A 14,888-nucleotide genomic window follows, 5' to 3' on the forward strand; every position below is an offset into this window, starting at 1 on the left:
ATATATCTATAAACATATTTTATTTTTATATATATATATCATTTATGGAAAAGTAACTAAACTATTGTTTTTTTTTATCTGATTTGCTTTTGCTTAATTTTTCTACTAATTAAGCTTTTTCATCATCATTAAAATTTAAAATATTGAATATTATTTATAAATAATTTTCTGCTTCAACAAATTTACTATTTTTGTGTGCAAAACATCCTAAAAATCCTCCAAAAATAAATTTAAAGTGTTATTTTTCTGTTTAATTTCCGTCTATTTTTTTTCTAATTATAAAATGTAATCATTTTTTTAATTTTTTCTTTCTTCCTTTCCTGTTTCAAGTTATTTAAATATAGATTCTTCATTAAAACTATCTAGATTATTATTATTTGCATGTTCAATTTCTTCTTTAAACTTGAGTTTTTCTTCATATTTTTTTATTATTTGTTCTACTTTTTTTCCAAATTTTCTTCTTATTTGAGACATTCAAATTTATTTAGTATTTATAAACAAAAATCAATAGAATTTTATTTTTAGTTTAAATTTTCTTCCAATTAATTAATTTTCTTTGATAATTTGGCATTATTTTGTTCTAATTCTTTCGTTTTTTTCGTATTTTTATTTAAGTCTTCTAATAAATGTTATAATTAGTCGTTTTAACCTTCAATTATTTTATTTTTTTCCATTATTTCAGCCATTTTTTACATTAGTTATTCTTCTAATTAGTCTATTTTTTCATTTAAATTATTTTCATTCTCATTTTAATTATCTTCTTCGAACTCATCAAAATTTATATTTAAGTCTTTATTTTAATTTTATTTAATGTCTTAATTTTATCTTATGGTTAAAATTTCACTATTGTTTATATTTTAATTTAATGTTTAACTTTATCTTTGAGTATTTTAATAATTATTTTTACTAAAACTTAAATTTTAATTATTAAAATCAGTTTAATTTCCATGACTTTTTTTCGAGATTCTAATAATTTGATTTTTTTCAGATTTTTCTTTTTCTAATTCTTCTTAAAGATATTGTATATTTTCATTATTTTGCTTATTTATATTTTCTTAAATTTCTATTTTAGATTCTAATTTTTCAATTAGAGGTTTTATTTATTTCATATTTTCTTCTTTTTCGATTTCTGCTTTTTTTTTAAGTCCTTCTATTTACATTAATTCTACTTATAATTCTTTTATTGTATTTATATTTTTTTATGCTTATTTATATGAAATTTCATGTTTTTATAAGATTTCTTCTTTTTCTATTTTTATTTATTAAACTTCTTATTATAATTTTATATTTTCGTCTTGTATTTTTATCATTTATTCTTATTATTTACCGAATTATTCAGTTAAATAATCCAATTCTGACTATTCATTTTTGTAGACTTCTAACATTTTTTCCAGATTAATTATTTATTATTCGGCTTATTAAAATTTTTAGATGCTATTTTCAAGTTCTTATTAAAGACTTTTTTGCTATTCCTTTAAGTTTACATATTATTATTTTGAATCTTCATATTGTTCTTTTAAGTTTTCGTATTACTCCTTTATTTTTGTATTTTCTTATTCTTTTTGTTATATTTATTAATTTTTATATTCTATTTGTTATTATTTTTCTTCAATTTCTTTTAGATTTTGATTGGATAATTCTTATTTTGAATTTATTTTTTGTTAATATTATTTATTATTTTATATTTATTTTTGTAGATTTTCATTAATATTTTTGAGTTTTTATTAATTTTCAATATCTTATTTTTAAAAAAGATCTTAGTATTATTTTTCTTATTAGTTTAATTTTTATTAAAGGCTATCATTTTCTTATTTAAGAATTTAAAATTAAGCTAATAAATCTTCAAACTTTTAATTATTTTCTTATTAGTTTAATTTTTATTAAAGGCTATTATTTTCTTATTTATGAATTTGAAGTTAAGCTAATAAATCTTCAAACTTTTAATTATTTTCTTATTAGTTTAATTTTAATTAAAGATTATTATTATCTTATTTAAGGATTTAAAATTAAGCTAATAAATCTTCAAAATTTTAATTATTTTCTTATTAGTTTAATTTTAATTAAAGGCTATCATTTTCTTATTTAAGAATTTAAAATTAAGCTAATAAATCTTCAAACTTTTAATTACTTTCAATATTTTAATCTATTTAATTATTTTTTTCATTTATTTTATTTTTTTCATTTGCTTTATTTTTTTGATTATATTATTATTTTAAGTTTAATTAATTTTTTTAAATTTCTTTTTCTAAATTTTCTAATTTTTAATTTAATTTTTATTTTTCTATATTAATTTTAATAATTTATTCTTAATAAAACATTTCTTTTTCAAGAAAATTTTCATTATTATTTTTATTATTTACTACAAAAAATTCTCCATATTATTTTTAGTTTTTCTTTAAATCGTTTCCTTTTAATAAATTTTATTATTTTTCATTTAAAAAATCAATCATATTTTAAATTTCTTAATTTTTTATTCCTTCTCCTAAAATAGTTTTCATTAATTTATTTTTTTTTACACTAAACTCGAAATATTTAAAAACCCAATCATTACAAATTTAAATTTAATTTAAAAAATCTCTCAAATCCTCATATGGATATTAAATAAAAAAATGTTCTAATTAATTTATTTTCTTTTCTTTTTCTTCTATTATTTAATTTAATTACTTTATTATATTCTTTTTTTCTTTAAATTTTAACTAATATTTTTTTAAGTCTTCAGTCTTTTTTATTTGCGATTCGATATCTTTCATTTTTCGATGCCTTTCTTCAATGTCAATACTTTTTTATTCTTTTCGGAAACATAATATATTTTATTTCAATGCTTTTAAATCCTGTTCCCACACTTTTACATTAAAATCTTTCTCTAATTAATTTCCAGTTATAATTATTCGAAGTTTTGTACTCGAAAATATTAAATTATGTATTAATTTTACCAGATTTTCAAATTTAATTGGCTGTTTATTATCATTTGTAGGAGATTAAAACTTATTTTCGAAAAAAAAATCATTTTTAGGAGTAACTAAATTTGATCTACACATAAAACTTTAATGACTTGATGATTAGAAACTACTTTTAATATCAAATCCTTAATATAATTTCGCTCTAGGAGTTTTAAACATTTTTTTTTCTTTTAATAAAAATAATAAAATGTAAAATAGGGGATATTATAAATTTTATTTTTATAATTATTTATTATAATTAATATATAAATTATATAAATTTATTATTAATTTTAACGATTTATAATTCAGAATTAATTAATTTTTTTATGCTTATATTTTTTTTTTTATATAAATATTTAAAAAAAAATATTTTTAATAAAAAATAAGAAATTTTATGATAAATAAATAAATGTATATTAATTATTGTCTATTTAATTAATATATTTTATAAAAAAAAATACTATTCAAAATATTATACATTATATATATATATTTTATTTAATATAAAAAATTTATCCAAATCTTTATATATTCTTTTTTTCAATAAAAATAAAAATGAACAAAGAAACATCTTTAGAAGATTACACATTACCTTAATGGTCGTCTAATTCAAAGCATAAATATTTGTAAAAAAAAAAGACTATAAATAATTTATAAAAATAACTATAAATTAATTTATATAAAAAAAAAAGCTTAGAAGTAATAAAAAATAGGAATTGAAATTGAAAAAATCGAAATTTCATATAAATAATTTATACTAATAGGGAAATAAAAAGAATTATGTGATATAATATTAGATCACCCATCCATATCAAGAAAACATGCAATAATTCAACATAAAAATAATGGCGATATATTTATGTATGATATGAAAAGTACGCATAAGACTTATGTAAATAATAAAGCTTTACCATCTTAAATTTACCATAAATTAAATGTTTTTGATTAAATAAGGTTTGGATAATCTTCCAGAATTTATATTTTGAGATGTTTAGAAGTAGAAAAAGAAGAGATTGAGAAAAATATAGAAAATAATTCAGAAAATATATAAAAACCATAATAAAAGAAAGGATGGTAATTTAAAGAAATATATATAAAATTAAGGGAAAACGATCCTTATTATAAATAAGAAATGAAATAAAGTAAGCAATTTAAAGGGAAAGATAATAAATAAGAAGAATTTAGTGGAGTTACATGGGGTATTGATGATGAATAAGAAGTTTATTAATATCAAGACGAAAGTTAAATTGCTTTAATTCCAGAATTATTAAAAAGATTGCCGGATTTAAATGAAAAATAAATAGAAAAAATCGAAAAATATGAAGAGAAATTGTCCAAATATAGAAATGTAGAATAGGAAATGTAAGAATTAATAAAAAAAGAACAACGAGAATATGGATTAGATGAAAAATTGAGATTAAAAAAGGAAAATTTATAAGCGAAATTAATAGAAACATAATAAAATTTAGACATGGCAGAAAATAATGTCCGTTTATCGATTTTTGAAGAAAACGTAGAAGAATTAGAAGAATAAAGTAAATATATATATTATTTATAAATAAATATTTATTTTTTTAAAATTAGAAAAAAAAAAAAATTTGAATAAATTTGAAAATTAAGAAGAATTTGATGAAAAAGATGAATATTTTGACAGAACATTAGATTAAAAAAAAGAAGTAAAAAAAAATCCGTAATAAAGGAAAAAAGAAATTATGTAAAAATTAGAAAAAACTACAGAAAATTATTGGGGATTAAAATAAAAAATGGAAAGATTAATAGAAGAAAAAAATTAATTAAATATTTAAGTTCTTGATTTAATTTAAGGAAATAATTAAAATAATGAAAGTGATGATGATTTAGATATTTATATGAGATAAACAGAAAATAATCTAAAAAATGAAAGCAGATAAAATTTTTTTAATAAAATAAAAAATTTAACTGAAGAAATTGAATTGTATGAATATAAAAAATAAATATATATATAAATTATTAAAGTATATATATATATATATATATATATATATATATATATATATATATATATTTATTTATTTTTCAAAGAATATCAGAATTGTTAAGTTACATAAAACCTGAAGAAAACAAAGATATTTAGATAAATTTATTAAATAAAAATTAAGAAAATTAAAAGAATGATAATCAATCCATTTTATAATAAAGTTTTAATAAATAAGACAAAATCGGATAAGCTTTATAATAATTATAAGATATAAAAATAAAAAGATTTTAAGATAATGATATATAAGACGAAGAAGAAATTCTTAAAATTACAAAAGAAGAGCTTAAAAGATAATAAAAAATTTAATAATAATATGAATATATTAATTTTGAAAGGTAATATTAATAAACAAAAGATAATATATAAGAAAATTAAGAAGAAAATATTAAATAATACTCAGCTTGTTAAAAACCATAAAATAGAAATATAAAAAATAAAAATGAATAAATTATTGATTTAACATTTATGGATGAAATGAATGAATATTATCATGATGTGAATAAAAAATTGTAAGAAAAATATGGATATTGATTTAAAATTATTTATATATATATTTATAATATATAAATATATATATATTATAATATATAAATTTTTTAATATATGATTATATAAATATAAATTAAATTTATTTATATTTTTAAACATAATGATATTTTTAAATACAATTTTTTTATTTTTTAATAAAATATACTAATCATTTCATCTTTATGTAAAAATTTCTTATATTTTTTAAGAAAATAATGGAATTTATATTATTGTTCCTATTTAATAGAAAGGATTTCTTTGTACAAATTCAACATATCCTTTTTAATAAATATCAGACAATATATCTGTATATTCAACATCATTACTTGATGATAAAAGTATTAATTTTATTCCTCCAGGTGTATCATATAAAGACAATTTATAATAATTACTTTTAAGATATTTAACGTTTGAACTAGCAAAAGGTGAAAACTTTTAATTTAAAACTTTTAATCCTGCTACAAGTCCATTTAAATTTTAAATTCTAACTTCTTTTTATAATTCTTCTAATTTATCAAGTTCAGATTCTTTGTTTTAAACTATATCAAAATGATATAATAATTAACGTCTTTCATTTAAAATTATAAATTCGTATATATCTTTAAAAGACATTTTTTTTAAACAAAAAAATAAATAAAAATATTTTTATGTATATTATTTAAAAATAACATATAATATAATATAAAATAATGTTCATAAATATATAATAAATAATATATATTTTTAAATATATATATATAAATATATTAAATATTTTTATATATTATATATATTTATAAATTTATTTTTTTATATTTTTTTTTAATTTAATACATTTATTTATTTATTTTTATTTTCGAATTTATCATGAATATAATTATTCTAAAGTTCATATTAAATTTAATAATATTATTTTTATTTAATAAATATAATTTTTTTTTTTTTCTTTGAATCTTTTTTTATGTAAATCATTTTTTTTTATTTTTACTTTTATTTATATATACATAAATTATTTTTATTTTTATTTTTATACAAATAATTTGAAATTTGAAATTTCTATTTTTTTTTTTATTTAATATATAAATTTATATCTTTATCGAAATGATTTTTATAGTTTAAATATTAAAATTTATAGTTTATCTTTTTTTTTAAATTTTTAATTATATTTTTTATTTATTATAATTTTATTAATATTTAATATTATAAAGAATATTTACAAAATTTTAAAAATAAAAATTTAAAAAATTTAAAAAAAATGTTTAATAATTGTAATAAATAATCATCATCAAACAAAATAAGTTAAAACAATTAATAAAATTCAAGTTAATGTAAAAGTAGTAGTTCAAAATCAAATATTTCAAAAAATGAATAAACTGAAATATTAGATTTACTTTAAAAATGCACTTGTATAAAATTTTTTAATTTAAAGTTTTGTATATAAAATATACTTATATATTTAAATAAAGAAATCATGAAAGATGATAGAATGATTTTAAGAAATATAATTAAAGAAGGATATTCAGCTGAACTAGAAGATTTATTATTAAAAAATAAAAAAAAATAAGGTTAATAAATATTTACACTATTCAATAACGAAAAATTTTATAAAATTTTAAAAAAAAATTAATTTTTTTATAAAATAAATTTAAAGATTTATCAAATCTTCAATTAGAATTGAGAAAATTTTTAAACAAATTAAAAGGAAAATCATATAATTAAAGTCCTTTGTAGTAATCATTTAAAACGAATCAATCACATTAATCTTATGGAATAAACACATTATAAAATGTTAAAGATTAAAAAAAAAATTAACAATAATCAGATGAAAACTTATACAATGTATTTTTATTTTTATTTGAAAAAAAAAAAAAAAAATATTCAAAAATTATATAAAAAAATAATATTAAAAATAATTTTATAAAATAAAAATATAATTTTTTTTTTTTTTTTATTAAATCAAGGAAAATTAATAAAATTAAAATAAATTTGGAAATCATTATCTTTAAGCATAATATTTTAATAAAGAAGGTGAAAACTTTACATAATATTTAAAATAATAATAAACTTTACCAGATTAAACTGAATCAATATATTTTGAAAAAGATTATAACTATTTACAAGAATACGATGATTTTATTCCTTAAACATACTAAAATATATAATCGAATAATATTATATCTGAAAATATAAATGAATAAAAATATACCCAAAAAAATTAATCTTTTGAAAAAATAATAAGCTAAAAAAACCTTTCATCAAGCTAAATATAAAATCAAGAAGAACAAGAAGAACAAAAAGAACAAGAAGAACAAGAAGAGCAAGAATAAGAAGATAAAGATGAATAAGTTAATATTGAATAATAATAAATGATTCCACTTTTTTTAAATAAATAATCTTCTATAAATGATGATTTGCATACTCCTATGAATCATCCAGTTCGTATTTTGTCGGAAGTATAAAGAGCTCCTTTAAGGTCTCGTCTAGAAAATGAATAAAATTATGAATTTTTATTGAATTTAAACAAAAAAATTTCATTAGAGGAGCCTTATACACCAATTAATCATCCTATAAAGCTAGTTTCTTAAATATAAAAGACTCCACAAAAAAATAAAATTGAGGAAATTCAAGAAATAGAAGAAGAAGAACATCAAGAATTAAAAATAAATGGAAAATAATAATAATTAGATAGCCTAACTGAATGTATTTAAACAAATTTTGAAAGTTAAATGGAAAAAGCTTATTAAGAATGTTAATATAATCAAAGTAATTTAAAATAAAAATAAGAATAAGAATAAAATTTAAATGAACAAGAATAAATAAATGAATAAGAATAAAACTAAGATTAATAAAAATTCTGTTCAAATGTAGAATTATCAATTAATATACCTTTTAATAATATGGAAAATTAAAAAGAAAATATATGTTATAATAGCTTAGTAAGCAATCATTTTAAATAAAAATAAAATAATAATTTCAATACTCCTAATTAAAAAATTGAGGCTTTAACTAATAACAATAATATTATTAACTAAGAATTATAAATACTTAAATCTCCATAATACAGGAAAAAATATTTAAATGGAATTGCTAATAAATCAGTTAATAAAGTATTTTTTATATATATATATATAAATAATTTACATTTTATAAATAGGATATTTTAATTGCAGCTATTTCACCATCTAGAAATATAGAAAAAATAAGCCCTACATAAGATTATATAAAGAAGAAATATTAAGATCTTTTTACTTCCCCTTAATTATTGAAATAATGTAATATTTAATTCGACAAAGAAAACATTGGAGTATCTTATTCACCAAAAAGTTAATAAAAAATACTCTTAAAAACAGACTTTTAATATAATACTGAAACTTCATAATCAAATATTATTTATAGTTAAAATATATAAAAATAAAACATATTTTAATAAACAAATTTTTCGTAATAATATAATTTACCTTCTAATAGTTATATTGACAATAATAATATTTCAAATGCTAAAAATAATTATATTTATGATTATGCACTTATTAATTAATCTATTAAATAACCATTTGATTTTAAGTCTTTATGTAATAATCATAGTGATAGATAATACTTTGTAGAACTCTTTAGTTTATATAATTCTACTGCCGAAAGAATGTTTGATATAATTTTTAATAATTAAATTTAGGTTAATTTCGCTTAATTTTAAATTAATATTCGTTAAAACTTGCCTTATATTTAAATTCAAGATGTTGAAAGATTTTTCGAATTTTTAGATATAGTAAGATTTCTTTTTTTTAATAAATAAATTAAAAAAATAAAATTACTATATTAAATTAATTTTTAGAATAATAAAAATGTTTTAGAAATAAATATTGTTGGTAATATTTTAATGGATTTATGCAATTTTAAATCTTAAGGGGAATTAATTCATGCATTTAATTATTTAGATTTAGATTAAAAAAGATTTCTTACTAGACTTGAAATAGAAGTACTTTTACATCCTTTAATGTGTAAAAAAAACATCATGACACAGCTTTAAACTTTTCTAAACAGTAAATTTATATATTTATTTTATAATTATATATTGTATTTTTTTACATAGATTGTTTAAAGATGCTGATATTTAAAAAAAGGGTATTTAACATATTGGGATTTATATAATTGGTAATTTATTTTAAATTTTTATATTTAATTTATTTTTATATTTAAAAGTAAACTTTTTGATACAGTAAAATCATTAAATCATATAATATTTTGATTGTAAAAATCATTTGAAAGATGTGATAAATTAATATTATTTTATTTTATAATAATTCAATATTTATAAACTAATTATATATTTAAACAATGTATTTTTTATATATTATGTAAAAGCAAAAATAATTGCAATACTTGTGTTTTATTTAAAATAGAATTATATGTTAAATATATTATAAAGTTTCATTATAATAATTTTATCAAACTTTATTAATTGTTTATAATGATTTTTTATAATAGGTAGTTATTATTATATAATTCAAATTTTTATTTAATTTTGGTTTAGTAAATATTTTGACATTAATCGTACATGCGTATATGATTTTTTATTAAAAATTTTTAATATTAAATTTTATGTATTATACATTATAAAATACAAATATACATTTAATAAAATTTTATTAATTTAATTCCTAATTTAGTAAAAAACTAATAAATATATATTTTTATATTGTCATATTACTTGTTTATATTATTTATCAAACTCAATCAAAATAAAAATGTTATTATCTATAATTCTCGTCTTTTTTTTTAGATGATTGAGTTTTTTAAAAAACAAATCACAGTAAATAAAAAACAAACCACAGTAAATAAAAAACAACGATATAAAAAATAATATATTTAAAGAAACAAATAATATTATTAAATATTTAAAATAAATAAAAATAACAACTTCTCTTCTTAAAATTAATTTTCATATTTTATATATAAATTTTTAATTTGATAGATTTTATTTTTATTCTAAAAATCAAAATATTTTTTATTTTTATTTTTAATGAAATGATAAAAAAAAAAATTAGTTTTTCTTTTTTCTTTTATTTATAAAAAAAGTATACAATTTATGAAATATTTATTTTATATAATTTACATAAAAAAAACGTTAGCAGAAAAATTTTTCTTAAATATATAGATAATTTAATACTAAATAATATTTTAAATATAATACAATAAAATATTATAAAATAAATATTAAAAAAAGAATTATTTAAATAAAAATTTATAAAAAGAAAAAAAAATATATTTATTAATAAATTTATTTAAAAATAAAATAAAAAATATGTCGTTTTAAAATTCGTCTTAGCAAGCTTATTATGTTTCAAATCCATAAGTAGTAACAAACTCATATGTAGAGCAGAACGATAATAATAATAATCAAATATTATAATCTAGTTCTGTATAATAATAATAATAATAATAGGTAGATGGTGGTAGATATTCTTATTAATATTAAAGTAGCCATTATCCATAAATACAAAATTCTTAATTTTTTAGGTAAAAAAAAATAATATACTTAAATTAGAAAATTACTATATTAATTTAAATAATAATTTATTTTATTAAAAAAAAAAAGTGGTTATTAATCATTTGGATAATAACAAGGCAACAACAAAAATTAAAAATAAAATAATAAATAATTATAATTACATTTATTTTTTAGATAATTATGATTAAATAAAAAGAACAGGAACTACAAAAACTACAGTTTAAGAAAGTAATTCTGAATAATTATAATTAAATTAATTAGCTGAAGAAAATGTATATTCATATTTACAAAAGAGATACATTTTTATATGTATATTTATATATTTAAAATAAATAAAAGATTTAACATAAAAATTATGCATTATAACTGGCTTCATAAATCACTTAATCTAATTAAGTAGTATACTAATATGCTCCTAAAAATTTATCTGTAAACAATTAAAATAAAGAAGTTGAATAAAATACTTATGCGTATAAAACATAAGAATAACCTTAAATTTTACATACTTAATAGAATAAATAATCATAAATGACTATTTCTTCTGATTAAAAGTATTTAAACATTTATATATATTTTTTGTATTTTTAATATAAAGAGTTGGTAAATTTGAAAATGTTGGAAGTGAAAATAACTCTTTATAATTTGAATTAAAGTTATAATTTTTTTTTTTTAAATTTAAATTTAAATTTAATTTTTGTTTAAAAAATAAATAGATAAAAAAATTCTTTAATTAATAATTTGTAATAAGATATTTAATAATTATAATATATGAATGAGGAATTAAAAGATGATAATTTGAAATTGGTTGAATTAGTCTAGTATTAAAAAAAAAAAACTATATTTTTAAAATATATAAATATATATAGAATTAAAGAAGAAGAATTAAACCAGCTTTTAAATTAAGAATAATCCTCTCAAATATATATGCAATAAATATAAACTTTAACCCGCTAATTATAGTATTTTTTTTAAAAAAAATAGAATATATATAAAAAAATATATCTATAAAAGGTAAAAAGACATAGAAACAGTCAAAAATTGTAAAAATAAATAAATAAATAAAAAAATATATTTTTTTTTTTTTTTTTATAGAAAATTCGCAATAAAATAATACCTAATAATTAGAAAGAATTGTTTATTTATCAACTGAATTAGATAGATTATAAAAGTAATTATCTTCTTACTCATAATATGAGTAGAAGGTTTACTCATATGAACAACAAATAATTTAATTAGAATAATAACTCTAAAAATAATAAGCTTTGATATCATAATCTTCACAATATGAAATTTAAATAAGATCTTTATAATAGGAATTGAGGATAAAAGAATAAGATATATCAGATTTAAAGGGTAGAATTTCATCATATTAACTTCAAATATCCTAAATAGAAACATACAAAAGATAAATAAATGAATTTTAAATATAAAATACATAGTTCTAAAGCTAAGGAAATAACTAAATGGCTGAATTAGAATAATAATTATAATAAACATTATCTTAATTGAAGATAAGAGACTAGAATATATTAGATTTAAAGAATAAATGTTCCGATTTTGAACTTTAAATACAGAATATTAATAAAGTTGTAAGTGCTTAATATTTAGGATAAATTGAATAATTATAATAATAACTGAAATAAAAGGATATGTAAAATGTCAATATATAGAATAACGGTGATAAATATTTAGTATAAATAGAATAATTGTAATAATAACTGAAATAAAAAGATATGTAAATAATTAATATTTAGCAAAATAGCTCTTAGCAATATTTAGTTTAAATTGAATAATTAAAATAATAATTATAATAAAAAGAAGTTGAAATTACAAATGTTTAATAAAAAAGTTCTTAATAATACTTAATATAATTCGAATAATTATAATAATAACTGAAATAAAAGGAAATGTAGATTATAAGTATATAAAATAATGTTAATATTGATAAATATTTAGTCTAAATAGAATAGTTATAATAATAATTAAAATAAAAGGACATACAAATAATGAATATTTAATAAAATAATAACTCTTAATAAAATTCAGTTTAAATAGAATAATTAAAATAATAATTATAATTAAAAGAATCATAAATAATAAATAGTTAACAGAATTCTTCATAACAATATTTAGTTTAAATTGAATAATTAAAATAATAATTAAAATAAAAGGAAAATTAAATCATTAGTATATAAAATAATGTAAATGTTGAAAAGTATTTAATTTAAATAGAGCAATTGTAATAATAATTAAAATAAAAGGATTTATAAATAGTAAGTATTTAATAAAATAATTCCTAATAATATCTAGTTTAAATAGAATAATTAAAATAATAATTATAATAAAAAGAAGTTTAAATTAATAATATTTAGTAAAATAGTTCTTAATAATACTTAATATAAATCGAATAATTATAATAATAATTGAAATAAAAAGATATGTAGATTATCAGTATATAAAATAATGCTAATGTTGATAAATATTTAGTATAAATAGAATAGTTGTAATAATAATTAAAATAAAAGGAAATGCTAATAATAAATATTTAATAAAATAATAGCTCTTAATAAAATTCAGTTTAAATAGAATAATTAAAATAATAATTATAATTAAAAGAATCATAAATAGTAAATATTTAATAAAACTCCTCTGAAAAATATTTAGTTCAAATAAATTAATTATAATAATAATTACAATAAGCTTAATATTAAATAACGACAATTCAAAGTTCCACAAATGAAAAATATACATTATAAATCGAATAATTATAATAATAAATAAAATAATTATAGAATTCAAATTCCACTGAAAAATATTTACTTTAAATATAAACTTTATAATAATAAATAGCTTAAAAAGACATTTACATTAAAGAAATGGAATAAAAAAAAGGAAATTTTACTGAAGAAAATTACGTACTTTAACAGTAACTTTAATAGTTGGAATAAAGAGTTAAAAATACCTAACTTTTAGAAAACTAGTATATATAATTCAAAAGCCAAAATGAATAACTCATAGTTTAAAATAACAAACTTAATTAAGAGATTGAAAATTAGAAAAAATCCTCTTATACTTATAGAAATTAATTAGATTAAATTACTTAAAATATTTAATTACTTTAAAATTAATTAACAGAAAGAGATAGTTTAATTATGAAATTAAGGTTTTTTTGTTTTTTAAATTTATTTATATATATATTTTTTTTTTTAGATAAGAATTGGAATTCTAGAAAGGTATTACTATGAACTTGGAATAAAATAAAGGTGAAGTTTAAAGATTATAATAAATTATTATTTAAAAAGATAATGAAATTAACAATATGAGAATTTCTTATAAGTAAACCGATAATAATTAATATGTTATATAATTAAGGTATATTTTTTTATAATAAAATATGAGGAAAAATAGATTAGTTAATTATTAATATTTTTTTTTTAAAAAAAAAAGGGAAAAAGATGAAGTTATTTCAGATTTAAAAGAAAGATTTGCTCAATATGTTTAAAGTAATAATGAAAAGTAATACGAAATTGAATAATTAAGATTATAATTATAAAACTTAAAAGGAAGCAATATTTAAGTTTAGACTAAATATGAACATATGTATAATTCTAATGTGTAATTTATTCACTTTTATTGAAATAATATATAATATATTATTTATATAAAGTTCTGGAGATATAAATAAAATTATTCATGAATTGAGGGTCGAAAATTAAAGATTAACATAAGAAAATTTAGATATGAAAAACTTTATTAAGTAAATATTATATTTGACTATTTTTTTTATAAAAAAAAATTAATAAAAAATTAGATTAAATTAAAGTGAAATTAGAACAATTAAATAATAGTAATTTTATAACTTAATTATATATGTATATATTCAAAAAATTAATTTTTATAAATAATATATAGA

The 14,888-nt window shown here is 15.2% G+C and overlaps 4 protein-coding genes across 4 annotated transcripts, besides 32 other annotated features; all 4 read left to right on the forward strand. All coding sequences in view use genetic code 6, as the record gives it.

The window, feature by feature from the left end:
• Positions 1 to 267: 267 nt before the first annotated feature.
• On the forward strand, positions 268 to 885 carry IMG5_076010 (hypothetical protein; the record flags this gene model as incomplete). The annotated part of the gene is made up of 1 exon (XM_004036519.1): positions 268 to 885. A coding segment is annotated over one exon (618 nt), but the record flags the coding sequence as incomplete, so codon positions are not given.
• Positions 776 to 824: a microsatellite.
• Positions 782 to 830: a microsatellite.
• An 801-nt stretch (positions 886 to 1,686) lies between the features above and the next one.
• Positions 1,687 to 1,729: a microsatellite.
• A 33-nt stretch (positions 1,730 to 1,762) lies between these two features.
• Positions 1,763 to 2,132: a microsatellite.
• Positions 2,133 to 2,134: 2 nt separating this feature from the next.
• Positions 2,135 to 2,233: a microsatellite.
• Positions 2,152 to 2,214: a microsatellite.
• A 1,251-nt stretch (positions 2,234 to 3,484) lies between the features above and the next one.
• IMG5_076020 (hypothetical protein) lies at positions 3,485 to 4,791 on the forward strand (the record flags this gene model as incomplete). The annotated part of the gene is made up of 4 exons (XM_004036520.1): positions 3,485 to 3,568; positions 3,635 to 4,477; positions 4,527 to 4,618; positions 4,789 to 4,791. Exons 2-4 carry the CDS (start codon positions 3,802 to 3,804, stop codon positions 4,789 to 4,791), a joined length of 771 nt encoding a protein of 256 aa, XP_004036568.1. The 5' UTR covers positions 3,485 to 3,568; positions 3,635 to 3,801.
• Positions 3,574 to 3,630: a microsatellite.
• Positions 4,474 to 4,523: a microsatellite.
• Positions 4,479 to 4,514: a microsatellite.
• Positions 4,792 to 4,915: 124 nt separating the features above from the next.
• Positions 4,916 to 4,986: a microsatellite.
• Positions 4,987 to 5,501: 515 nt separating this feature from the next.
• Positions 5,502 to 5,553: a microsatellite.
• Positions 5,503 to 5,549: a microsatellite.
• Positions 5,505 to 5,584: a microsatellite.
• Positions 5,585 to 6,182: 598 nt separating this feature from the next.
• Positions 6,183 to 6,234: a microsatellite.
• Positions 6,229 to 6,265: a microsatellite.
• Positions 6,266 to 6,364: 99 nt separating this feature from the next.
• Positions 6,365 to 6,403: a microsatellite.
• Positions 6,404 to 6,721: 318 nt separating this feature from the next.
• On the forward strand, positions 6,722 to 7,312 carry IMG5_076030 (hypothetical protein; the record flags this gene model as incomplete). The annotated part of the gene is made up of 2 exons (XM_004036521.1): positions 6,722 to 6,872; positions 6,933 to 7,312. The coding sequence occupies 2 exons, from the start codon at positions 6,722 to 6,724 to the stop codon at positions 7,142 to 7,144; spliced, it is 363 nt and encodes a 120-aa protein (XP_004036569.1). The 3' UTR covers positions 7,145 to 7,312.
• A 19-nt stretch (positions 7,313 to 7,331) lies between these two features.
• Positions 7,332 to 7,400: a microsatellite.
• Positions 7,333 to 7,398: a microsatellite.
• Positions 7,334 to 7,392: a microsatellite.
• A 193-nt stretch (positions 7,401 to 7,593) lies between the features above and the next one.
• IMG5_076040 (hypothetical protein) lies at positions 7,594 to 7,837 on the forward strand (the record flags this gene model as incomplete). The annotated part of the gene is made up of 1 exon (XM_004036522.1): positions 7,594 to 7,837. The coding sequence occupies one exon, from the start codon at positions 7,594 to 7,596 to the stop codon at positions 7,834 to 7,836; it is 243 nt and encodes an 80-aa protein (XP_004036570.1). The 3' UTR covers position 7,837.
• Positions 7,740 to 7,790: a microsatellite.
• A 401-nt stretch (positions 7,838 to 8,238) lies between the features above and the next one.
• Positions 8,239 to 8,308: a microsatellite.
• Positions 8,254 to 8,302: a microsatellite.
• A 1,952-nt stretch (positions 8,309 to 10,260) lies between the features above and the next one.
• Positions 10,261 to 10,312: a microsatellite.
• Positions 10,313 to 10,645: 333 nt separating this feature from the next.
• Positions 10,646 to 10,687: a microsatellite.
• Positions 10,683 to 10,770: a microsatellite.
• A 1,814-nt stretch (positions 10,771 to 12,584) lies between these two features.
• Positions 12,585 to 13,619: a microsatellite.
• Positions 12,588 to 13,593: a microsatellite.
• Positions 12,656 to 13,674: a microsatellite.
• Positions 12,668 to 13,761: a microsatellite.
• Positions 12,746 to 13,580: a microsatellite.
• Positions 12,922 to 13,674: a microsatellite.
• Positions 13,118 to 13,143: a microsatellite.
• Positions 13,762 to 14,888: the final 1,127 nt, after the last annotated feature.

This window comes from Ichthyophthirius multifiliis, assembly GCF_000220395.1.
Source record: "Ichthyophthirius multifiliis unplaced genomic scaffold scaff_1120509250477, whole genome shotgun sequence".
NCBI lineage: Eukaryota > Ciliophora > Oligohymenophorea > Hymenostomatida > Ichthyophthirius > Ichthyophthirius multifiliis.